At 48.9% G+C, this 25,015-nt stretch overlaps 1 protein-coding gene across 3 annotated transcripts; it reads left to right on the forward strand.

Moving 5' to 3' along the window:
- The first annotated feature begins 4,916 nt into the window (after window positions 1–4,916).
- Gal3st1 (galactose-3-O-sulfotransferase 1) lies at window positions 4,917–25,015 on the forward strand. 3 transcript variants are annotated; one of them, XM_051200351.1, is made up of 3 exons: window positions 4,917–4,968; window positions 22,235–22,374; window positions 23,611–25,015. In XM_051200351.1, the coding sequence occupies exons 2-3, from the start codon at window positions 22,244–22,246 to the stop codon at window positions 24,749–24,751; spliced, it is 1,272 nt and encodes a 423-aa protein (XP_051056308.1). In that variant the 5' UTR covers window positions 4,917–4,968; window positions 22,235–22,243; the 3' UTR covers window positions 24,752–25,015. The 3 variants fall into 3 exon arrangements, with proteins under 3 accessions (XP_051056308.1, XP_051056307.1, XP_051056309.1); XM_051200350.1 differs by lacking the exon at window positions 4,917–4,968 and adding an exon at window positions 6,404–6,640; XM_051200352.1 differs by lacking the exon at window positions 4,917–4,968 and adding an exon at window positions 15,562–15,747.

Genomic DNA, 25,015 nt, shown 5'->3' on the forward strand with positions numbered 1-25,015 from the left:
TCAACTTGACATACAAACACCATTATTAAGCCACAACCCCAAGATGAAAAACAAAAACCATAAATAAAAGTCCCACAGTCTTTACAAATTAAAACACGTTGAAATTTCAGTCCCTTTAAAATAGCCAATCTCTTAAAACAAAGTCTCTCAATTGTGGGTTCCAATAAAATACTTTCTTACTTCAAGAGGGGAAAAAAAAAAAAAATTCAGGGCACAATCAAAGCAAAACCAAATTGCAGCCATCCAGTGTCTGGGATCCACTCATGATCTTGGCTCCTCCAGAGGGCTTGGCTCACTCCTCCAGCCCCGTCCTCTGCAGCATACTGCTCTAGGCTCTGGCTGGCTCCACTCCGCTGCCGCTAGTGGTAGTCATCCCCAAACTGCTTTTCACCAAAAGCCTCCCACAGGCTCTCTTCCTGGTGTCAAGCCTCAGTTTCTTTGCCTGACCCCTTCAGTCCTGGGCCTTCAACTGCTAGTGAGGCTTCACCTTCCCCAATGGCCTCTCATAGTACCAAGCCTCAGCTGCTCTCCATGACCCTTTCCTTCATGCCTTCAAAACCAGTGCCACCTGGGGGACTTACAGATGACCAAGTCCAGCTGCCAACGTGAGATACAAGTGTGGCCACCTCTGGAACACTTCTGGAAGATTTCGCCCATGATGTTTTCCTCTCTTTTTTTTTTTTTTTTTTTTTTTTTTTTTTTGGGGTGTGGTGTGTGTGTGTGTGTGTGTGTGTGTGTGTGTGTGTGTGTGTGTGTGTGTGTGTATTCTGATTTTTTTCAAGGCAAGGTCTCTCTGAGACCAGGCTGTCCCTTTCTTCTAACCATGTGGCTGAAGCTGCCAAGTAATGCTGCTTGGGGCTGGAACATGGCCCCCTTGTTCAATTACATCTTTACCAGCTTTGCTTTTGATGGTTTCCTTTCCTGCCTAAGCTTGTCTGTCCTGAAGCTGGATCTGTAGACCAGGCTGTCCTCAGACTCAGATCTGCCAGCCTCTGCCTTCCAAGTGCATCACCACACCTGCTTTAAGCTTTCCAGCAATTCCTTCTCACCAGTTGGAAACTTAGCTGGATGGGATCTTGCCCTGAGGTCACCACTGCCTTTATTCCATTTCTTATCTATTTACTCCTTGAACACAGAATTTAGCTCCGTTCTACTTCCTGATGCCCCTTTTCTCCTCAGTCTGTACATTTTGTATTTCACCTTGCTCAGCTTGTTACTTTTCTCTTTATAAGCGTAGGCACTAGTAACCACACAACAAGAGTATTCACCAGGTTGTTTTGAGATTTTTCTCTGCCAACGGAATTAATCCAAATCTCTCCACTTTAGCCTCAGGCAGACTTTTCAGATAAGGGCAAAAAGCAGCCACTTTATCAAAAATTACACAAGAGTGGCCTCTATGCCGCATACTAATATTCTTTCCCCTTGAAACCTATTGATCAGGCACCCACAGTTCAAATCACACTCAACACATGCTCTTACAAGGATGGCCCTTTAAGCAACACTTAAAGGGCTCAACTACAGGGGCTGGAGAGATGGTTCAGTGTTTAAGAACACTGACTGCTCATTAAGAGGACCCAGGTTTAATTCTCAGTACCCACGTGGTAGCTCACAACCATCAATAGCTCCAGTTAGTCCTAGGAAACCTGACACCATCACCCAGACATTCATGCAGTCAAAAGACCAATACACATAGGGTAAAAATAAATACATTTAAAGTACTGAATGAAATGAAGAGCTCAGCTGCTTTCTAACCCACAGTCCCAAGGTCCATATTTCTTCAAAGCACGGCAAGGCCTGTTCGGCTGGAACCTCAAGTTCACTCCAGAAAGCCTCATTTTTCTCTCTCCAAACCCCACCCTCTCAAACCCCACTCTCTCAGAGACTTTCCAAGAAAGAAATGGGCTAAAAAAGCTCAGTTTCATATTCTTGGTGACTCCTCTCCTGAAGTTGCCAGCAGCCTAAGTCCCCACCTAAAGTGCTCAGCTTTTGACCATACTTGGGCACAAATCCGTCTTGTGGCGAACACATCATCACCGCCCCTGCCTACAGGCTATATAAGCTCCCTGCTTTAGTTTTGGCGTGTGACTTCTTCCTTGATCTCTAGAGGTGGAAGGCTCACCTGGGAATTGCTTTGCCCAAATAAATATATTCTTTTACTTTTCGATTCATCTTGATCTGGCTTACTTTGTCAGAGGAGAAACCCATCATCCAGACAGAGAAAACCTATTAAAGCCTATTGTAGCTTCACCCCAGTCCCTAGAACCAACTTCTGTCTTGGGATTTCTATTACTGTGAAGAAACACCATAACCACAGCAACTCTTATAAAGGAAAACATTTAACTGGGTGGCTTACAGTTCAGAGGTTTAGTCCATTATCACCCTAGTGGCATGCAGACAGACATGGTGCTGGAGAAGGAGCCACATCTTGACCCTGCAGGCAGCAGGAAGTGGTCTGCCTCACTGTGTGTGACTTGAGCATATTTGATACCTCAAAGCCCACCTCCACAGTGACCCACTTCCTCCAAAAAGGCCACACCTCCTAATGGCTCCCTTTGGGGACCTTTTTTTCCCAAACCACCAGAATCTTTAAATTTCCCTCTAAAACTTCACAAGGCAGGCCATCCACACTGCTCTCAACATTTTTATTGTTGTTTTGAGACAGGGTTTCTCTATGAAACAGTCCTGGATTGTCCTGGAACTCACTCTGTTGACCAGGTTGGCCTTGAACTCACTGAGACCCACCTGCCTCTGCCTCCCAAGTGCTGGGATTAAAGGTATGTACCACCACCTGGCTTGTTCTTAACATTTTTATCTTTGAAGCTCCTCAAAAACTTCCCATTGAGCTCTCAACACTCAATGGGGTTTCTAGTCCAAAGTTCCAAAGTCATACCACAGTCCTCCCTAAAAACGTGATCAGGTCTTTCATAGCAATACTCTGTCTTGGCACCAACTTGTTTTAGGGTTTCTATTGCTGCGATGAAACACCATGACCAAAAAGCAAGTTGGGAGCCAAGCAGTGGTGGCGCATGCCTTTAATCCCTGCACTCGGGAGGCAGAGGCAGGCAGATCTCTGTGAGTTTGAGACTACAAGATCTAGTTCTAGGACAGCCTCCAAAGCCACAGAGAAACTCTGTCTTGAAAAACCTAAAAAAGGAAAAAAAAAAAAAAAAAAGTTGGGAGAAAAGGGTTCATTTGACTTACATCTCCATATTGCTGTTCATTATTGAAGGAGGTCAGGACAGGAACCTGGAGGCAGGAGCTGATGCAGAGGCCATGGAGAAGTGCTGTTTACTGGCTTGCTCAACCCACCTTCTTAGAGAACCCAGTCTGGGGATGGCACCACCCTCTATGGGCTGGACCCTCCCACATTGATCACTAGTTGGGAAAATGTCTTATAGTTGGGTCTTATGGAGGTGTTTTCTCAACTGAGGCTCCTTCCTCTCGGATGACTCCAGTTTGTGTCAAGCTGACACATGAAAGCAGCCCACAAAGCTGGTGAGAGGTGAGGGAAGAGGCCTAAGGGTAGGGATAGCCTAGCTTTCTATCCAGGTGTGGCCACTGCTGGTATCCCAATTTATAACCTTGTGGCCCTGCCTTACAGGGTCCCACTTCCCCCCTTACTCCAACTGCTGCTGCTGCTGCTAGCCTTTACCTGGAACAGTCCTTTCCAGGATGCCAGAGGACTCCCAAAGCCACTCCCCAGAGGCTGGGATCCCTTAAAAGGGTAGACCGGGCTCTGTCCTTGAAGCTAAGGACCTGATGGCCAGGACTGCCTGTTTTGTCACAGTGGCTGCACCCGCCCTGAAGAGGAAGGCACGAATTTTAGCAGGCTTGTGGACCCAAGAACCCAGGGTCCTCCAAACGTATGGTCTCACTATATATGTGAGACGAGAGGGCTCTGACTGACGCCAGCCCTGGCATGGCAGTTGAGGGAGGCAGGAACCAAAGGGTTGGGACTTTTGGAGTCACAGCATGTGGCCCAGGAGATGACTCAGGCCTGCATGGGTATATGTGTATCTAAGGCCCACATGGACAAAGGCAAGCCCATCAGATATGGAAGAATGCCTGGCAGCTAGGCTGATGTGGAATTTTCCCCATTCCAGAGTTGCCTAGAAATGTCGGGGGCAGTGGGCTCTGACGTGGCCCATGTTCCACTCAATGACCAGCCGGTTTTGTACTGCCCACAACTGGCGCGAACCCCAGACTAGCTCTCATCCTTGGTTCTACTTTGGGATGAAGGACAGTCTGAACCTAGACAGGCACCCACTTCCTTCTTGCCCAGCCCTCCTAGGGATGGGCATCATCCGAAGGGAAGTTAGATGAACCGGTTAAGTGACAGGACCCTTTGGAGCCAAACCTTTTCTCGGGTCGGCCCAGGAATCCTGGCTCTTCACATGTTTTCCTTGGGTACCAAAAATGTGTTCCTGACTTCCACAGAGGGAGCTAGCAAGACCTATTCCACTGGATCCCGAGGAGCTCCAGTGCTCTCAATAAAAGGCTGGCACCTAGTCCTGCCGCCTTTTCCCTGAGCCCAGTCTCCCCTCCCCAACACTACCACCAAGACCCAGGCACCCTCTATTCCCTTCTGGGGCTGGTGGCAGGACAATGGTCCCCTTGGCCCCTTGGAGACAAATGGGCCTTGTTGAGCGGGCGGCGGGGGCGCGATATTGCGCCCCAGGGAGTTGAATACAGCTTCTGTGCCTCTCGGGCAGGCGCGCAGGGGACAGGAGGGGGGAGGGGGCCGTGGCGCCCATTGGCCGTGGCGCCAGGGGCCGGGCCAGGCTGCTGGCCTCACCTGGCCGAGAGTGGCGAGAGTGGGTGCGGCAGCCGCTGCGGCGGCGGGGCGGGGGCATGGACCAGGCCTGGCAGAGCGCAGGGCCCCGACGAGTACGCCCCGCCGCCCAGTGAGCGCCCCGGCGGGGGCCGGGGCGACCCCTGCCTCCCCAGCCCAAGGAGAACCGGGCCAAGGTATGTCGGGAGGTCCAGCACTCACGCTGGCTGTGCCCTGCCTCAGTCTACTACCTGAGCAACCCGCCTATGCTGCCTCAGCCAAACTGGGATCTCATGCTCGCCCAGCCAGGGGTATAGGATTGCTGCAGAGCTGCTTCTCCGGCCCTGTGTCCTACAGGATCAGGCTGGTTGCTCGCCCTGCTCTGGGTCTCCCCCCACACTCCATCCCGCGCGCGCCCCGACCGACCCCGGAGTCCTGAAAGTGGGATGGGTGGGGCTTGAGAAGGCTGGTTGCTGCACTCTGCTGAAACTGAGTCCATCAATGATTAATCCTCTTGGACACGGTGGCCTGAGCCCTAGTAGAGAAGGAGGAGCAGGGATCTCTCTTTACCTGCCTTTCCCAGGAGGGGCTATCAAAGCAGAGACTGGGGGCCATGGCAGTGACAGACTCTTACGCTTGGGGGAAGGCTCCTCGGATACGTTCCCCTGAAGAGATGAAGCCACTAAGGACAGATAGGACAGGGTAGCTCCTATATGCAATTGCACAATTCCGGAGTCCTGGGCCGGTGCTCCATAAAGAGTTCTGCAGGTTGGTCTACTCCCTTAGCGAAAGGCCAGCACAGGGCACTGTGAAGCCCCTCCTCCTTCCCGAGCTGTCTATGGTGACAGGCACACATTTGGCTGCAGCAACCCACACTAGGAAGGGCAGCAGGTCTGACACCTGACACCTGACGTTACTGTGGTGATGTAAGAGTGCCATGGAAATCTAGAGGAAAGAGGTGTGGAGGGTGATCCAATCAGAAGAACTCAACCTTTTCCTCTTTGGAGGGGGTGAGCTTAGGTCCAGAGGGTCTTTCGGGCAGCACAGCCACCCCCTAACCTTCCGTGCACTGTGCCTTACAAGGCGCCCTTGCTACTCATCTAGAGGGATGTGGAATTCCAGGATCAAACAAGTCGGTTGCATGGGGAAAATGAGTGACTGCCCGAAGGCCACACAGTTCAGAAGTGGGTGGGTTCACTCCAGGCCACAGGAATTTTTTGTGACCCTCCTTTCAGGACCCAGCCCTACTCAGGACTCCTCTGCCCAACAACTGTGGTCTTGCTTCTTTGGTCTTCCTGGGTTCCATGGACCCTCTTGCCTGACACAGGTGAGCGAGCTGTTACCTCAGAAGCAGAAACCACAGTGTTAGCAGATGTTGCCTCTGACTGCTTCATAGTCTCCTTGCTTGGGAATAACTCTGCCTAAAGAAAGCTCCATGTGGACTTGGAGTGCCTGCTTCCTGGGCATCTCTTTCCCTTCCTGGGTTCTGTGTTACTTGTCATCCAGCAATGGATAGGTCTGTCTCCCACAGTGCCTGTCACTGGGTTTCAGAGCACAGAGCAGAAGGGCAATGGCCCGCAAATGGTGGGACTCTGGACCCAGACTGTGGCTTGTGACGGGATAGGTTTTCTCTGTATAGCTCTGGCAGTTTTGAAATTCATTCTGTAGAGAGGCTGGTCTCAAAATCAAAGATCTGCCTGCCTATCTCCCAAGAGCTAGAATTAAAGGTGTGTGCCACCACCCAGCCTGACAAACTACCTGCTTTGCTTTGCCTCCATGAGAAATATGAATGACTCTGGAGAGGACGAAGGAGGATGGAGCAGCTGTGTCCCCAAGGGTCACCAGACCGGAGACCTCTGGAATCATCAGGTGGGACCTCACAGAATTTTCCAAGAGTCGCCCGATTTGCCATACCTTATCTCCAGGGCGGAGAAATTAGGCCCAGATTAAAACCCTGGCTTTCTGGAACACTGGGAAAGCCCTCCTGTCTGCCTTAATTTTGTTGAGCATGGAATGTGAGTGTTGAGGCAAGTTGGGTATCAAACCTGGGAAACAGTCATTGGAAGGGAAGGGTGGCATATACATTGATCTAGAAGGATCTAAGGGGCCCATCCTCATAACCAGGTCCACTGCTGTGTGCCAGGCACTGAGGCAAGGACTCTGCATGCCTCACATTCTTTGATCTTCCCAGCAAGAGAGAACATGGCTGCATTTCTGTTAGGAAATAGGAAGCCTCTTGCTAGAGACCACCCTACTGGGGAGCTCTGGAGGTGGGCTGAACTGAGGGTATCCTGAGCAGGAATGGACCAGTGGGTGTGCTTATCCGGGCATTGTATGTGGCATCAGCAAGGCCTCTGTAAAACTTTTCTACCATGCCATGTGTTTATGCAAACAAATGTATCTTCAGACTATAAATAGTATGGCAGGAATATTATAAAGTACTGATTATTTATTGACTCCTCTATGCTCAGTCCTGGGAAATCTATGTATTTAGAGAACTAAGATAGTGGCTTGACTTTTGGCTGGGATCTGTGACTTGCTACTTCCCACTAGAGCAGCTTTGGGGCTTGGACCTGCTACCAGGAGGGGAGTCGACTTTGCATGGGCAGGGGAGTATCTCAGAAAGAGCTGTGAATATGTTTCAAGTTATGGCTTTGCCATGGTTACTGGGCCCATTTCTCCACTCAATACATGGGGCTAGCATATAATACCATTGTGTGTGTGTGTTGTGATTGTGTGTTTGCCCTTTGAAACAATAGGATGCTGGATATGGTGGCACACCACTATATTTCTAGCATTGGGAAGCTGAGGCATGAGGATAGCCAGTTTGAAGTCAGTCAGGAACATAGTGAACTGATCTACACAGTGAGACCAGACAAGGAGCAAATGGCATTGTAACATTAAGAACTGCAACTGATGATGGGTGCATCTCAGCACTCAGGAGACAGAAGCAGGTGGATCTCTGTGAGTTCAAGGCCAGCCTGTCTACAGAGTGAGTTTCAGGACAACCAGGGCTGCATAGAGAAACTCTGCCTCAAAAAGAAAGAAAGAGAAAGAAAGGAAGGAAGGAAGGAAGGAAGGAAGGAAGGAAGAAACAAATAAACAGGAACTAGCTGCATCTGAATCATGAAAGACCACCCCATCTCAGCTGCCAGGCCTAGAAATATTGGCATTATAACTCCAGCCAAGGGAGAGTAAGGTGACAAGATGTCAGGGCTGCCAGCTTGGAGAGATCCTGTGAGCCAGAAAATTTGGGTTCAGACAAAATGCCCTGCTGGGTGATAGTCCCCATCTCTGCTCTGCTCCACTCCAGAGAGCCTCAATGTGAAGAAGTTTCTGGATCCTTGCAGGTCCAGGAGGTCTAACCTCTCTCAATAAGAAACAGTCTGCTGTGTACCCAGCCTTCGATTCAGGACACTAAAGTTTGGAACAAGCAGTATGCCTGCCTCTGAAACAGGGTGTGGCCTGATTCCTCCTAAGATAATAAACGTACCTACATTTTTAAATTTGTTGGGTGTGTGTGTGGTGTGTGATATGTGGATCAGAGGGCAACTTCCAGGAATTGGCTATCCCTCCACCATGTGGGTTCTGGGGATCAAACTCAGGTGCCATCTTACTGGCCCATTCTTTATAAATGTTTACTTTTTTCCAAAGTAATACAGACTATGGTAAAATATGGATGCATATGTAGTCACATTATATTTACCAAATCAAAGTGTGTTATTGATGGTAAGTGACCTCATCCCCCCCATTCCCTGGGGAAGTATACTTTACATCTGGTATCATTTTAGACCCTTTAGCCTAAGGACAAATGTACAGTTTTGCCCTTATGAATACATTCATTCTTTATAGTATGTCCTAAGGCAGCTCTATTTACCTCTTGGCCTCAGTTTCCTTGTCTGTGAAATGGACATGAAAGGTCTATTCCAGTTTGTTTTGTGCCTAAGGATGGTACTGTGCACAGTGGGCTGAGCCCTCTTATGTGATAAAAAATACTCCACGGATAATTGGCTTTCAGCTTGAGATATAGTACTGGCTTCCATGAACCACAGCTTCTGTGTGCTGACCCTGAGGAGATTTGCCTGAATGCTGCTGGTCCTTTCTTAATCACACCTGATTTTTCAGCCCTGGTTAACAAGCATCAGTTGTCCCAGTAAAGCAAAGGCTTCACTCCCACCGATTCTTAATCTAAAATATCACACGAACAACCATGAACTAACTTTCACAAGCCAGGCCCCCACTGTCTACACGAAGCTTACCTTGTCTTCCAGCTCCCCCAAAACAGCCAGTCAGTCTCGGGGCACTCTATGTCTTTTCCAGCTCAAAATTACAAACACTTCCACATTCCTCCCGCAAAAATGACATGGCCAGGCCTGCCATAGGCACACCCCTGTTTTCCAGCCCCAATTTCTGTTCTAGTTAGGCTTCTGTTGCTGTGATAAGCACCATGGCCAAAAGCAACGTGTGGAGGAAAGGGTTTGTTTTAGCTTACGGGTTACAGTCCATTGTTGGGAAAGCCGAGGCAGGAGCTCAGGGCAGGAGGGTTGAAGCGGAGAACATTGTCCTGAAGCATCTAGTACTTGTCTCAATTCTTATTGGTCCCCACAGGGTACAGTCTATGGTTTTTCTGGTTATCGCAAGGGTGAGGCCTAGCCCCAGTATTGTTAGTTTGCAGCCTGTCATGGCTGCACTGATGTTAAGAGAGGCCTCTTCATTCCCCCACTTCAACAACCATGAGTTCTGTGTGTCTAAGGGTTCTAGGGGAAGAGATGGACCATGACACGGTACTCCTTTCCTGCACTTAGGACTGTACCATGAATACATGGAGTCAACCCAGTGTTGTAGGCCCATCATCCAGATGGGGCAGCAGAATGAGTTTCATTCTTCATGGTAAAAGGTTTTACTTTTGTTGGGCTAGCTCAGAATTATTGACATGTGAGCAACAGGTTTCTCCCACAGGGAATTTGTCTTTGACTTAGCATTTTCAACCTGTTAAGGGGACAGGGACAATGTACTCTTTTCTGTAACTGCTTCCAGCTGAAGTTGGGGTGTCAGTTGTCAGGGCCCAGGAAGGCTGAAAGGCCAGTCAAAGCTAGGCAATGGGGCATTTATCAGGAGCATCTGATTAGCTGTTCCAGGTGCAGGGACAGAGAGCAATCATGTCGGCTGGACTGGTTCACATCAGCTGCCAGCAAGTCCAGAACTCAGCAGTTTGCAGCCCTTCATGATGTCTGCTAAATCTGCCGAGGCAAATATAGACTAAGGACAAAAGTTAAAATTTAGGAGCTTAAAAGAAAACCTTATATTTGGATTTTTTATTTTTACTTAATCTGGACTCCATTTGACTTGTGACAGGTGGATTTAAACCTTATGACCTTTTTGACTCCTTGAAGCTTACATACATTTCTAATTATATTAGTATTTTTATTTTACTAAAATCCATTATTTGTAAAGAAAGTTAACAAGTGTTTGTAAAACAGCTGGAACAGATTTACATTTTGGAGATATAGAAAAAAAAAAAAAAAAACTATGGCTTTGGGTTAGCCTGATAAAAAAACATCTTTAAATCTATACTCAGAATATACAACCAAAGAAAATTTAAAATCTTGAGCTTATGACTGCTCAGTGCTCTATCAGTTTATCCAAACATTTTTATATTAATATTAAAACTTTGAACCTCTGAAATCTCAGTGTAATGATAAACTTTTAATTTAAGTTTGTAAGTCATACAGTGTGTCTTTTTGTTGTTGTTGTTTTTTGTTTTTTGAGACAGGGTTTCTCTGTGGCTTTGGAGCCTGTCCTGAAACTAGCTCTTGTAGATCAGGCTGGTCTCGAACTCACAGAGATCCGCTTACCTCTGCCTCCCAAGTGCAGGGATTAAAGGTGTACACCACCAATGCCTGGCCCAGTGTATCTTTTTTTTTTTTTTTTTTTTTTTTTTTTAAAACAAGAGACCTAGTTGTCTAACTGACAAAGCTACTTTTCGATTAGCCTTCAATGTCAGAGATCTGAGAAGGATATACCTAGACAAATAGCCCAAGCTCCTGTGTTCTCCATGGCAATGAGGGCAGACATATCAGGGCAGTGGTCTTGGTTGCCAGGCCCAGATGATGAGAGGATTTCCTGTGGAGGAGGACTATGGGAGATTGGCCTCACTTTGTCTAGGCAAAGCAGGGCATCCCCTCTCGAGTGTCCTGCTTGTCCACACTTTGGGCTGAGCCTTGGCAGAAGGTAAGGCATTGGGGCACTCTGCCCAGTGGGCAGCTGGTTACATTACCTGGTCCCAGTGGAGTTGTCTGTTGCTGTGACTTCTTGGAGAGCTTGGGAGTCACTGACAGGATCTGAGAGTCTCTAGCTGTCACACAAGCTTTTAAATGCCATATTCAGCAAATCTCTGCTTCTGTTTGTTTTTAGTTATTCGTTTTAGGCTATACCTTGAAAACATACAAGAGGCTAGATACATTTTTTTTTCTGTACTTGATTACATTAGTCCTTAGCATGACTTATAAGTATACTTCTGAACAATTTAAGGCTCAATCATCTTTATCAGTTTATAATAAAAGTAATACTTTCTGAATTGAAGGTTTTTCTGGTATTAAGATGAGACTTTTAACTCATAAACATAGTCTACAAACAGACTGGAAGTCTATTTACATAATATGTAAACATTTGACATGCAGGTAACCCTTGGTATTCCTGTAAAGAGGTCTTTTGACCCCTAGAGTCTTTTGTTTGTTTGTTTTTCGAGACAGGGTTTCTGTGTATTGCTTTAGAGCCTGTCCTAGAACTAGCTCTGTAGACCAGGCTGTCCTTGAACTCACAGAGATCCCTCTGCCTCTGCCTCCCAAGTGCTGGGATTAAAGGCATGCGCCACCAACATCCAGCTTGACCCCTAGAATCTTGAGGGTGAAAAACTACTCCAAGTTGTTTGTCAGACTATTTAAAGTCAATGTAAATATCCCAGTTTTTGGTGTTGAGCAGTTGTGGCCCTAACTCCAGTGGGCAGTGTCTACCTTGGGTGTTTGGATTTCCAGTGTATGAGTCTTTCTCAGGGTGAGCCTTTAAACATAAAAACCATGTTTGGCATTGACATATTTCAGTTGACAAAAACAGTCAGTAGCAGAACTTAAGGGGTTAAAAAGTAAGGTTAACACATTTGAATACTATAGACATTGATGGATTAGGTCTTTGTTTTAAAGTTACCTATGTAGCCTTTGGATTATTAAACCTGTGTTGGAGTTTTGAGTTATCATTTTTGTTACAAATATTACAGACTTTAACCATGTCTAATAAATTTATAAACCAATAATTTTTTTGGTTTCTCTACTCTTGTTGCTTCTGTCTGACAGTTTTTGACCCCAGACATAAACACATGTGTAGCAGCCACATTCATGCATTTATACATTAGACAGACATTTTTTCCAGCTGTAATTTTAAAGCAGGATGCCTAATTACCTGTTGGCTCCAGTTCTCGAGAGCATCGGAAAAGCTGCCTACAAGCCCAACTGCTGCATTCTGTAGCCACATGGCGTATTTGGTTTTAAAGAGATGCCGGTGCAGCTCCCATGGAAGACCCAGCTTGTCAGTTTTTGTAAAAACAAAACAAAACAAACAAACAAAAAAAAAACCTTTTTTTTCTTTTTGAATATGAAACATAGAGTAGCAATTAAGCAACTAAACAAAACTACAGACAGACATGGACAAACTGCTGTTCCAAGGACAATCACTAGAACTCCTGAAAATGGTCAAGAAAGTGGAAGTATTTGGCGTCTGTCTCATAATGTCAGTCTCGAGTGTCAGCCACAAAACAAACAGTTCAAAAGCAACAAAACAATGCATATTCCTTCTAGCCACTGGAGGAAAAACTGACTGCCCCTGGTCACTGTAAGAAAACCAAAACCAAACCAAAACGAAACAAAAGAAACCCCAAAACCAAGATGATGGTTTGTCGCCTCATCCATTCAGAGAAACCAGAGGGATCCAATCCCATACAGAAGGGTCCTGGAAGTTCCCCATCCTGTGGTCTTTCAAGTTTGTCTGCCTAGACCTTTTGCAGGCAAGTCAGAAACGGGCCTAGTCAGAGTACAAAGTACAATGCAAGATAGAGACAAAGTGAAACAAGCAAAAGAGAGAGATACTCATAGGCTAGTTGAAAGCTCCATGGGTCAAGGGTCCTGGTGAGTCTAGGGAATCCAAGACGAGCCCCCAAATGTTATGCCCATGTCATGAGATGCGCCCCCCCCCCCAGACCACCAGGAGTCCAAGAGTTCATATGCAAAAGCAAACAGCCTTTATTGCAAGTTCAACCTTGGGTCTCTGTCCATTCTGACACAGTGGTTGAATCAGGGAGAGCTCTGAGCTCAGCTATGGCGGGGTTTTTAAGGAGTAAAGAATGGGGGGAGGTAGGGGAATTCCAGTTTCAGATGGGGGTTGAACTCCAGATCTGGCTGGAATGTGGTAACAGAAGTCTGGTCAAACAAGTATTGGTACTAGCATTGCTGCAAGGAAATTGGCAACCTATATGCAAGTTAGGTAAGCTATTCTTAATGTTCTGGAGCATCTAGTACTTGTCTCAATTCTTATTGGTCCCCGGGAGGGTACAGTCTGTGTTTTTTCCTGGCTATTGTAAGGGTGAGCCCTAGTCTTGTAGTTAGTCTGCAGACTGTTATGTTAACTTAGGCGTCTTCAATAGCCACCACACATCACCCCTTATTTTAAGTTTTGGACAAGGTCCAGTATATAGCCCAGGCTGGCCTCAACTGTATAACCCTCTCCACCTTAGCCAAGTGCTGATAGTACCTACTGCTTTCTCTCTCTCTCTCTCTCTCTCTCTCTCTCTCTCTCTCTCTCTCTCTTGTGTGTGTGTGTGTGTGTGTGTGTGTGTATACATACATATATTTGAGCCAGTGTTTCTCTGTGTAGCCCTATTTGTCCTGGAACTCACTCTATATACCAGGCTGACCTCAAATTCAGAGATCCGCCTGCCTCTGACTCCTAAGTGCTGTGATTAAAGGTGTGTGTCACCATGCCCCGTTAGCTTTGTATCATTTTTTTAATTGTAGTTCACACCTTTAATCCCAGAATTTGGAAGGCAGAGGCAAGTGGATCTCTATGATTTTGAGTCGATCCTGATATATATATATATATATATATATATATATATATAGAGAGAGAGAGAGAGAGAGAGAGAGAGAGTTCAAGGCCAGCTAGAACTACATAGAAAGCCCTGTCTCAAAAACAATAAATAAAACAAAAATGAAATGAAATGTCATTTAAACACACACACACACACACACACACAGAGAGAGAGAGAGAGAGAGAGAGAGAGAGAGAGAGAGAGAGAGAGAGAGAATGGATAGTAGCAGAGAGAACCAGTCACAGTGTGAGGAAATCTATCCCTGGGAAGACATCTCCAACCCTTCCACAGGGCTGAAGGTCCAGTTCTATTTTTCCTTCATTTCTCTCCCCACCAAACCCAGCATCCTCTTCCACTTTACTAGCATGCCTGAACTCCACCCTGTAGGAGAAGGGTGACTGCAGGAAGAGTCCACCTCCATAAATCACTTTCATGCTTTGAGTCACACCATAAAGCTGTCTTCAGTTAGGTCAGCCCAGAAGGCAGAAAAGCTAGAAAGAAAATAAAGCCACCTCCCAGGCCAGCTGGGTGTGGCATGTCAGGGGTGGTCTGTGAAAACAGCTCACACAGAAGTACCTGCTAGGGACTAGTTATTAGGAGAAAGAGCCTCAAGACTGGGCTTTGAAAGCGGGAGAGCACTGGAAAGGAACAGAACAAACTATATCAGAAACAGCAAACACAGCTTCTCTTTAAAAACCCAGGGAGCGCTGGGCAGTGGTGGCGCACGCCTTTAATCCCAGCACTGGGGAGGCAGAGGCAGGTGGATCTCTGAGTTGAAGGTCAGCCTGGTCAACAACAGCTAATTCCAGGACAGCTAGGGCTACACAGAGAAACCCTGCCTCAAAACAGCCCAAAACCAAAACAGCCAAAGGCCCAGGGAGGAACTTTACTAAGATGGGTAGCCTCTGTAGACAGAATGGTGACAGAGGATGACCTTGACCATCCCAGCTTTACACTGTTAACCGCCATCTCCTGTCTTTAGAGCCTTCTGAAGTGTGGACATCAAGGAAGGAACGGACTCAAGGAGTCCTTCTGAGGAGGTACAAAGCTAAGAGGAGGCTGAGCTGAGCCTAAGATTACTGTGTGCTAAGCTAGCAGCATGGGACCTAGTGGTAGTGTCTCCGTCCAAAGCTCGCACAGTATCTCCAGCCTGTCCCAAGCCTGCAAATGGGCCCAGGCTATGTGTGTGACCCTAGTGGTTGCTTAGGCAGGCTGCCCAGCATGATGCTCACCCCTGATGATGGACTTCGTGCTCCAAGATGCCATGTTTCCTTCCTCTGAGCTGTCACCCTGGGGCTCCTGTAATGGCGGATAAACTTCAGTGCCTGGTGTGTCTGATCATCTTCAGGTATGAGCTCCTGGCAGGTGCGCATTTGGCTTGTGATTTTGCTGTTCCCTACTCTGCCTTACTTTCTTTTTGTGATGGGCCCACAGAGCAGCCAAGAAGCTTGAATGAGCTGCCCTCATAGGTGGATCAGTTCACCTTCCAGTGCCCACCCCCCCTCCGCCCCGCGCCAGCCTTCAAGCGTGTAGTAGCTGTGCCCTTGGGCCAAGGGCACATAGAAATTTGCTGAGCCCTTGGGTAAATGAGCTACCTGGCTTTAGGGTCTAAAGAGGGGTGGGGATCACCCCAGAGGACGGCGGCCAGAAGACCAGGGCACCACCTGGGCATTCCACTCATTATCCCCTGGGAGGGAGCTCATAAATATTCAAATGCACTGGAGGCGGATGGAAGGAGCCAACCAGCTGCCTGCTGGGTATCATTGGAGCATTCTTGTGTCTGACTGCAAAGGCAGTGTGGGTGTTGGGAGAGGAAAGGGGCATCTAGTCACAGCCCAAGGTAAGTGTGTCCCTTCTGCCCCAGCACGGAGGGCATGGGGTCTGTGCAGTTCTAGCGCTCTCAGGCAGCATCTTGGGCAAGTTTCACAGCGTGCAGGTTGTAGGGAGTGAGTCCTGCTTCTCCTGTCCTGCAGTCCTAGTTGAACTGGGGGATGTTGGGTCTGGCTTGCTACCAGCTATCCGGCAAATGTGGCTGGGGTGACCCGTGAGAACAGGTATGAGGGAAATGACAAGGGAACCATCTGTCCTAGTACCTGGGTCTGTCACCACCAGAGGCAGAGGAGGTAGGGCACCCAGTTCTAGTTCTACCCCCTACTTCCCCTGTGCTGTGTGACCTTGAGGGTATTTTTGCCTTCTCTGAGATTTGACCTCCCTGCTTCTCAGCAAACATCTGTCCTGGGCCAGCCCTGTGCCTGCATGTTCCATCTGAAACATTCAGACCTCATGATGACAGAACATTGGTTGTATTTTGGAGGAGAAATGAAGGCCCAGAGAAGGAAACGGCCTTGTTTAGGGCACACAGCAGGCTAGAATGTGTGTACATGTGCATGTGCGTGTGTGCGCCTTAACACTTAGAAATTATATTTAGTTAGTTATTATGGGAAAGGTGGGAATATGGAGATCAGTATTACTCGAGGTTTTTCACTCTTTTGGCTTTTTTGGGGCCCACCACCAAGTTCCCAAATAAATCACACACAGAGGCTTATTCTTAGTTATCAATGTCTGGCCTTAGCTCTGCTTGTTTCTTGCTAGCTTTTAACTTTAAATGATCTATCTTTTGCCTCTGGGCTTTTATCTTTCTCTTCTGTAAATCTTACTTTTCTTTTTACTCCCTGGCTGTCTGGGTGGCCGACCCCTGATGTTCTCCTCTCCTTCTTCTCTGCCTCCTTTCTCCTTCTATTTATTCTCTCTGCCTGCCGGCCCCGCCCATCCTTGCTCCTGCTCCTGCCTCACTATTGGCCATCCAACTCTTTATTAGACCATCAGGTGTTTTAGACAGGCAAAGAACACAGCTTCACAGAGTTAAACAAATGCAGCATAAACAAAAGTCTCACACCTCAAAATAATACTCTACCATAGGCCAAAGGATAACTTCTGGGACCTGGGGATCAAACTTGGGTTGTCAGTCTTGGTAGCAAGCCCCTTTCCCTGCTGAGCTATCTTGCTTGCCTCATATTTAATTTCTGTATAGCCCAGTCTGTCCTTGAACTCACTACCCTCCTGCCTCTGCCTTCTGAGTTGTTGGGATTATAGGTATGTACCACTATGCCTGGCTCCACAGCTGGGCTCTGAAACCAGATCCCCAGCTTGGGTGTTGGCTGTTTCTGGCTTTCTTGCATGGCTCTTACATGCATGTTCTTGTTCGTGCATGATTTTCACACATGATTCCGTGTGAGGTTCACTCATGGTAGGGCATGGGAAAGTTTACTTATTTGGCTCTTTGAGACAAGGTCATGATCTGTAGCCCACTCTCTCTGGCCTCTCCAACTCAAAATCCCCAGCCTCCCAAGTGCTTGGATCATAGGCACGAACCACCTCACCCAGTCAAAGAATAGTACATATATTATAGTCATTATCATTATCGCCATTCTTGGTGCTGGAGACAGAACCCAGGGCTTGTGGGCGCTGAGCAAACTATCACAGCTAAACGAACCTTCATGGGGCCTTTGACATACATGTCATGTATGACCCTCACAGAATATCTGTCTCACCCATAGGCTATCTCTCTGTGTGATTGTCAGCTGTAGCTGCCTGAGCAAGGGTTTTATCCATGCTACTCCCCCCAGATGCCCAGGCCATGCTGCCGTTTATCAAACATTCACCAAGTGCTAGGCTCAAGCATCTCTGGGATGAATCACCTGCAGCTGGTCATGGCGGGTGCAGGGTGGGGTGGTACCTCTCCTGTGAGGCAGGACTGGATTCTGGTCAACAGTGATGACAAGTGTTAATCAGTGTTGCTATTAATAATTAATGCTCTGGTTAATCACCTGGCAGCTTTGGGGTTTTTCTCCCTCAAGCCAGGTTCCTGGGTCCAAGCCGGCCCCTTGCTTCCCTCAGTTCAAGCGGGTGGGAAGCCTTGAATACCTCAGGAGCCACCAGGGTCCCTTCAACTCGCATCCCTTCATATTGCCCATCAGCTCTGCCCACCAACATCAGACAATCCTATGGTCCTAAGACGGAGCCCAGGCTCTGACCTTCTTTGTGCTCCTGTAATATCCCTCAGGATTCAGATATCCCAGCAGGAAGCTGCATGCGGGAGATCCACCACAGACACAGGCTCAACATTCTGCCCTGCTTTTACCTGCTGAGTGACCCTGACCAAGCCCAGGTCACCTCTTGGAGCCTCCTTCTCCCCATCTACAAAGTGGGGTGGTGGTATAACACGGTGATGCTCACCGAGTGGAGTCAGTGGCTAGCAGAGGCTCTAGCGGCTCCATCAGAGTACACGCAAAGACCTGGTGAGGTTTGGGAAAACCCAAATGGGAGAGTGGATGAGTTAATCAGTGATGTTTCACGGGTGGGGGAACACACCTGTCCTGGGTGGGCCAGAAAGCCCAGGATTGGCAGTTTAGGATGCTGGTCTGCCCCCTACTGCCAGTCCTCCACCGCAGACCGCCACCATTGCAGCTTCTCAGAGTTCCAGGAAAGTACCCTGGTGAGTGGGGTTCCCGGGGCATGGTGGGCTCTCAGGCTTTACCGAGAGCCAGACAGAATTTTGGTCCCTCTAATGCCAGGGAAACTAAGCCCCTATCCTTGGCTCACTGCCTGCTCTGGGCAGGAACTTGGGTCTGTGAGCTGGCTTTCTGCTGGGCCCCCTGGAGCAGAAGGCTCATGGCTGACAGGAACTCACCCTGCAGATTTGAAGTTCATGGGCAGGTCCCCAGTCCCGGCACCGCTACGGGTTGCTGCCGACACTGTGAGCGATGCCAATGTACCTCACCATTCTGGAGGCTCCCCAGGGCCCAGCCTGAGCTTTCCTCCCATTTACCGACCACAAACAGATTCCGAGGGGATCCTAGGCTCAAAGCCTAGCCAAGGGATCCGATGCCCGTGCCGAGGTCCAGCACTCGGTTGACAGAGGCAGGCGGATCTCAATGACTTGGAGGCCAGCCCGGTCCACATAATGAGTTTCAGAACAGCCAGAACTACAAGTGAGTCCCTGTCTCTAAATAAATAAACAAACAAAGGAGAGGTTGAGGTCCACACCTTCCCCTCCTGGTCCGCATCCTGACTGGTTGGTATTTGGGGGGCACTGTCTTATAACGTAGCCCAGGCTGGCCTGAACTCTTGACCCTCAGATTCCCCTGGGATTACAGTCGAGTGTCAGCCCCATCTGGTTTGCACTTTGTAAACTTTAAAGAATGAGCGGGTGCATGGCTCTACGGTAGAGTTCTTGCCTGGAATGCTGCAAACCCTAGGTTAATCCCAGCGCCGCTTAGAGGGGGGAAAAGAGCAAACCCCCAAACCTGATGTAGAGGCAGTATATTGTCCCTGTTCCTATTATGTAGTATGTGTCAACCTTTAAAAATGCAACCGTTGTGAGAATGAGTAAATTAGAGAAATGTGTTTTCTAGCTTTCCCCCCCCCCCACAAGATGGGCTCAGAGGATTAGATTAGACTACAGAAATATGAAACACAGGCTGAGTATCCTTAACCCAAAATCTGCTTGTACACCAGAAGAGGGCATCAGATCCCATCATAGGTGGTTGTGAGCCACCATGTGATTGCTGGGAATTGAACTCAGGTCCTCTGGAAGAGGAGCCAGTGCTCTTAGCCAGTGCTCTTAACCTCTGAGCCATCTCTCCAGGCCCCATTTGTTTTTCAAGACAGGGTTTCTCTGTGTAACAGCCCTGGTTGTCCTGAAATTCACTCTGTAGACCAGGCTGGCCTTGAACTCACAGAGATCCACCTGCCTCTGCCTCCCAAGTGCTGGGATTAAAGATGTGCACCACCTTGCCCAGTTCCGTCCACCACACTTTTTTAGGCGTCTCTCACTAAACATGGAACTCCCTGACTGGCTAAGCGGCTACTGAGCTCCAGGGTCAGCCTGTCTCTGCCTCCCTAGGCAGAGCACTAGGGCAAGTATACTGTTGACCTGGCTTTTGTTTTTTAGTGTGGATGTTAGGAAAACTGAACTCATCTTTATGCTTGATTAGCAAGCATTTTAGCAGTTGTCCTATCTCCCCAGCCCCGCTAAGATAGCTCTTTGTACATATGCAAATATCCCAAAATAAAAAGTACAAAAGCAGCAACATCCCTGATAAAGCACACTCACTCTCCACTGCCCTTTAGCAGCATTTTGCTTTTGCTCAGGCTATCATCTATCTTTGCTTAGGTACATATATGGACTGGGAGGAGTAGTGCATATCACTCTAGGATTTTCTAGGGTTTTTATTTTTTTAATTTTGCTTTTTTTTTTTGTTGTTGTTTTGTTTTGTTTTAGAATGTTTGCTTTTGAGGCAAGGTCTCACTATGTTGCTCTGGTTGTCCTGGAACTAGTTATGTAGATCATGCTGGTGTTGAGTTTTCAGAGATCCGCCTGACTCTGCCTCCCATGTGCTGGGATTAAAGGTGTGCACCACCTTCACCTTGTCTGGCTAAGATTTATTTATTGTAAAGTGTGTGTGTGCACACGCACATGCATGATGCATATGTGCCCACAGTGTCCAGAAGGGGCATCAGATCCCCTGGAAGCTGGAGTTACAGGCAATTGTGAGCTCCCCAACATGGGTGCTGGGAACTGAGCCCCAGCCCAGCAAGTACGCTCATATTTTCAGTTGTGAGTCTAACCGTTAATGGCTGAGCCATCTTTCCAGCCTTCTGTTGATGTGTTGAGACAGGACCTCATGTAGTTCAGGTTGGTCTCCAACTGAACATGTAGCTAAGGCTGGCCCAGTCTAACAGATGCCACGCCCCCCTCCCCCAATGCTGGGGAATTGACCCAGAGCCTCGAGATTGTTAGCAAGCAACTAGATCGTGTTGCTTTCAGGTTAGCTCACTTCTCTTTTTTTCTCTTCATCTATAGATGACTCCTGGGAACGGGCCTGGTATATATGATGTATATGATGTCCCTTTCATCCCTTGCTGATGCTCACTGAAGTTTTCTCTTTCTGTTTCTAATCACTTTGTCATTGGCACACATGACTTTGTATGCTTTATACACTGGTCTGTAGGGACAGGTCAGCAGACCTCATTTGGCCACACTGCCCTCTGGAAACATTCTCCCCAGCCTTACCCAGCTTACAGAATGAGCCACACTTCTCTCAGGGTCACGGGGAAGGAAGAAGCCCCTCCTGTGTGGTGTTTTCCTCTGATAATTGCTCCACTCTGTCTTTTTCTGTGAGGCAAACTTCCTAGTTAAGGAGCCACAGGCTCAGCAAATGCTGCCACCTTTTCTAGGGGTGGGCCTGGAGGGCTCCTCTCGGCAAGCAGTCCTGGGCACCTCAGGTAACTTTCCTGTGAGGCTGCCTGGAGGTGCTGCTTCCAGATGCACTTGGTAGCATGCCACGCATGTGGTCATGGGGCAGCGTGTATGACCTCCTGCAGCCTCGGGGGCTTGGGAGCATCAGCTGGGAGAGAAGTGGAAAGTTTCAGACCTTGGCTTTACACCTCCCTCCATCCCCAGCCTCAGCTCTCTCCTGGATTCCAGCTCTGAAGCTTGGACCTTACCCATTACCACTCACATCTGTCTCCTGTGGATAAGGCCCTGCATCCAGATCAACCCTCCCCCTCAACAAACAAAGAAATCCCACAATAAAAACTCAGCAAGACATAATCCCAGCACTCTTCGAGTTCAAAGCCAGCCTGGTCTACAGAGAGAGTGCCAGGATAGGCTCCAAAACTACACAGAGGAAACCCTGTCTCGAAAAACAAAACAACAACAAAAAATGTTAGTGGTTTTGTCTGTTTTGTTTCTCTGTGTAGCCCTGGCTGCTCACTCTGTAGACCAGGCTGGCCTCAAACTCATAGAGATCCACCTGCCTCTGCCTCCCAAAGGCTGGGATTAAAGGTGTGCACCATCACCCAGCTGAGTTGGCAGTTTTTAATATAAGTACAGTCATACAGTATTTGGAACATAACTATAAATATTTTTTTAATTGCAGCAGGGAGAGTGGTGCGGTGGACAGGGAAGGTTGGCTCTGCCTTCTGTATGATCAGGGTCTGAGGCTCTAAGAGGACTAAGAGGGTTCTTCTCTTTCAGTCCCTCAGAATGCATTCATTGTAAAGTCCAACAGGCCTAGTGTCCTTACTAGTCAGCTAAAGTTACAACCATGCTAGGCAGAACCTTCTCTCTGACCATTTGCCTCCTCTCCTTGAGTTGAGCCTGCTGTCTTCTGCCTCTCTAACTGCTCCAGGCCTGTCAGGGTCGTGCCTGGGAGTCCAAAGAGCTGGCAGAAGCAGCCCCCTGTTGTGAGCCCTGGCAGCTGTAGGGACTCTCTGAGACTAACCTCTTAACACTTCTGTTCTGTTCTTCCCGTCCCTAACAGTTGCCTGAGATGCCTCTGCTGCCGAAGAAGCCCTGGGAGTCCAAGGCCAAGGGGCTGCTGCTGGGAGTTCTCTTTACCAGCTTCCTGTTGCTGCTCTACTCCTATGTGGCACCCCCCCTCCACTCCAACATGGCCTTCACGTGAGTGACGCCAAACAGTGGGGGCAGGAAAGGGGACATGATCTACCAGCGAAGCTTCCTTCTAGACAGCCACTTTGTGCCACCTGCACCATGCTGTGTTGGGCAGACATTCTGGCAGAACTCTTGGTGCAACCTGTTGCAATTTTAAAAAGAGGCATGCAAGGGAAAGATGCCACGCGACAGAGCTCACGTAGAGGAATTTTTGTTTTGTGTTGTTTTATTAGGGGTAACGGAATGTGAAAAGGCTAGTTGGAGGGGAGACCTGTCTCTGGAGACTGGAGCAGCAGGAGAGAGAGAGAGAGAGAGAGAGAGAGAGAGAGAGAGAGAGAGAGAGAGAGGAGGTGGGTAGGGTGCTGAGGGCGTATCCTGTCAGAACCCCAAGGACAGGCCAGAAGATGCCTGACTTCTAATACAACCCAAGCCTCAGTGTGTACCTCAGTGAAGTGGAGGAGATAAGGGCAGAGCCTGCCCCACAGAGCAGGAATGTCACCTAACACTGTGTCCACTGCTTGGATTTTGTTTGTTTGGGTTTTTTTTTTTTTTTTGAGTTTAGTACAATATGTGCACTTTTCTTATTGTTTTGCTTTTGAGACACTCTGTCATGTAGCCCAGGCTGGCCTCAAATTCCCTATGAATCCAGGGATGACCTTGGACCTCTAATCTTCCTGGCTGTACCTCCCAAGAGCTGGGTTTACAGGAATGCATCACCATTCTCCATTGACAAGATGCTAAGGATCAAACCAGGTCCTGGTGCTTGGGTGACAAGTCCTGTACCAAATGAGCTGATCCCTACAATGCTTGGATTATAATCCGAAGCTCTGGCCAGGGCCACAGTGGGGCCAGGCTAGAGATGGAGTATGATTTCCCGGAACACTCATCTGGTACAGGGCCTGGATTCAAACTTTTCAAACTTGGGCTTATGTGACTGTGTCTCTCTCTCTTCATAAAAGACCAGATTATCCCATCTCTTCATAAGACTGTTCTGCCATAGTTTGTGGTATTAAGATTATCTGAAAGATATTGCCAATAACTGATTTAAAAAAAAAACAACCCCCTCCCCCAACACACACACACACACACACACACACACAGAGGCAGGGGAAATTTCAGCTCAGTTGGTAGAATGCTTGCCTAGCACCCACAAAGCAATGAGTTCAAACCTGCAGGGCTGCATTAGCCGGTCATAGCTGCCAGGCTATTCCACCTGACCTCCTTCCATCCCTCTCTCTCCCCCAGGACCTCGGAGACTGCAGCACCCTGCTCCCCTGCTCCCAGTGAGCCAGGGGCGGCCACCCCGGGTAACGGCTCTGCCGGAGGGTGCCAACCTCGGCGAGACATCGTGTTCATGAAGACGCACAAGACCGCCAGCAGCACGCTGCTCAACATCCTCTTCCGCTTCGGCCAGAAGCATGGGCTCAAGTTCGCTTTCCCCAATGGCCGCAACGACTTCCACTACCCGTCCTACTTCGCACGCAGCCTGGTGCAGGACTACCGGCCCGGGGCATGCTTCAACATCATCTGCAACCACATGCGCTTCCACTACGAAGAGGTGCGTGGGCTGGTGCGGCCCGGCGCCGCCTTCATCACGGTCATCCGCGACCCCGCGCGTCTCTTCGAGTCCTCCTTCCATTATTTTGGGTCCGTGGTGCCGCTCACCTGGAAGCTGTCGAGCCGCGACAAGCTGGCAGAGTTCCTTCAGGACCCTGATCGCTACTACGACCCGAGCGGCTACAATGCTCACTACCTCCGCAACCTACTCTTCTTCGACCTGGGCTACGACAGTGGCCTGGACCCGGGCAGCCCGCGCGTTCAGGAGCACATCCTGGAGGTGGAGAGCCGCTTCCACCTGGTGCTGCTGCAGGAGTACTTCGACGAGTCCCTGGTGCTGCTCCGGGAGCTGCTGTGCTGGGACCTGGAGGACATGCTGTACTTCAAGCTCAACGCGCGGCGCGACTCGCCGGTGCCGCGGCTCTCGGGCGAGCTGTACCGCCGGGCCACTGCCTGGAACCTGCTGGACGCGCGCCTCTACCGCCACTTCAACGCCAGCTTCTGGCGAAAGGTGGAGGCCTTCGGGCGCGAGCGCATGGTGCGCGAGGTGACCGAGCTGCGCCAAGCCAACGAGCGCATGCGCCGCATCTGCATCGATGGCGGCCAGGCGGTGGACGCCGAGGCCATCCAGGACTCGGCCATGCAACCCTGGCAGCCCCTAGGCGTCAAGTCCATCCTGGGTTACAACCTCAAGAAGAGCATAGGGCCGCATCACGAGCAGCTCTGCCGGCGCATGCTCACGCCTGAGATCCAGTACCTGTCTGACCTTGGCGCCAATCTTTGGGTCACTAAGCTCTGGAAGTTCCTTAGGGACTTCCTAAGGTGGTGATGCACCCTACCCATCTTCCCATCTGGCTTCCTGCTGCAGAAAGGCCGGCCAGGGAGCCTCTGGCACCTAGCCTTCCCTAGCCATGCCTGGTGCCACCCTGGGGTCCCCTGGGGTTATTAGCTGGCAGGGGCTGGTCTCTGCACAAGAGAGCCTAACCGAGAAGTATTTGACTAATTATGCCATTTTTATTAAATCTCCTTTATTTCCATCTTCCTCCTACAAAGGAAGACTCCGAAGTAAAGGAATTTTATGTGTTTTTGTTAA

The sequence above is a fragment of the Phodopus roborovskii genome, unplaced genomic scaffold (assembly GCF_943737965.1).
Source record: "Phodopus roborovskii unplaced genomic scaffold, PHOROB, whole genome shotgun sequence".
Classification (NCBI taxonomy): domain Eukaryota; kingdom Metazoa; phylum Chordata; class Mammalia; order Rodentia; family Cricetidae; genus Phodopus; species Phodopus roborovskii.

What these genes read in the sequence shown, in the direction of transcription:
- Gal3st1 (XM_051200350.1), top strand. Translation starts at nt 6,548, where the DNA reads ATGAGAAATATGAATGACTCTGGAGAGGACGAAGGAGGATGGAGCAGC. An exon ending in GAGACCTCTGGAATCATCAG is followed by an intron (nt 6,641 to 22,234) that starts GTGGGACCTCAC and finishes CGTCCCTAACAG; the next exon opens with TTGCCTGAGATGCCTCTGCT. An exon ending in CACTCCAACATGGCCTTCAC is followed by an intron (nt 22,375 to 23,610) that starts GTGAGTGACGCC and finishes TCTCTCCCCCAG; the next exon opens with GACCTCGGAGACTGCAGCAC.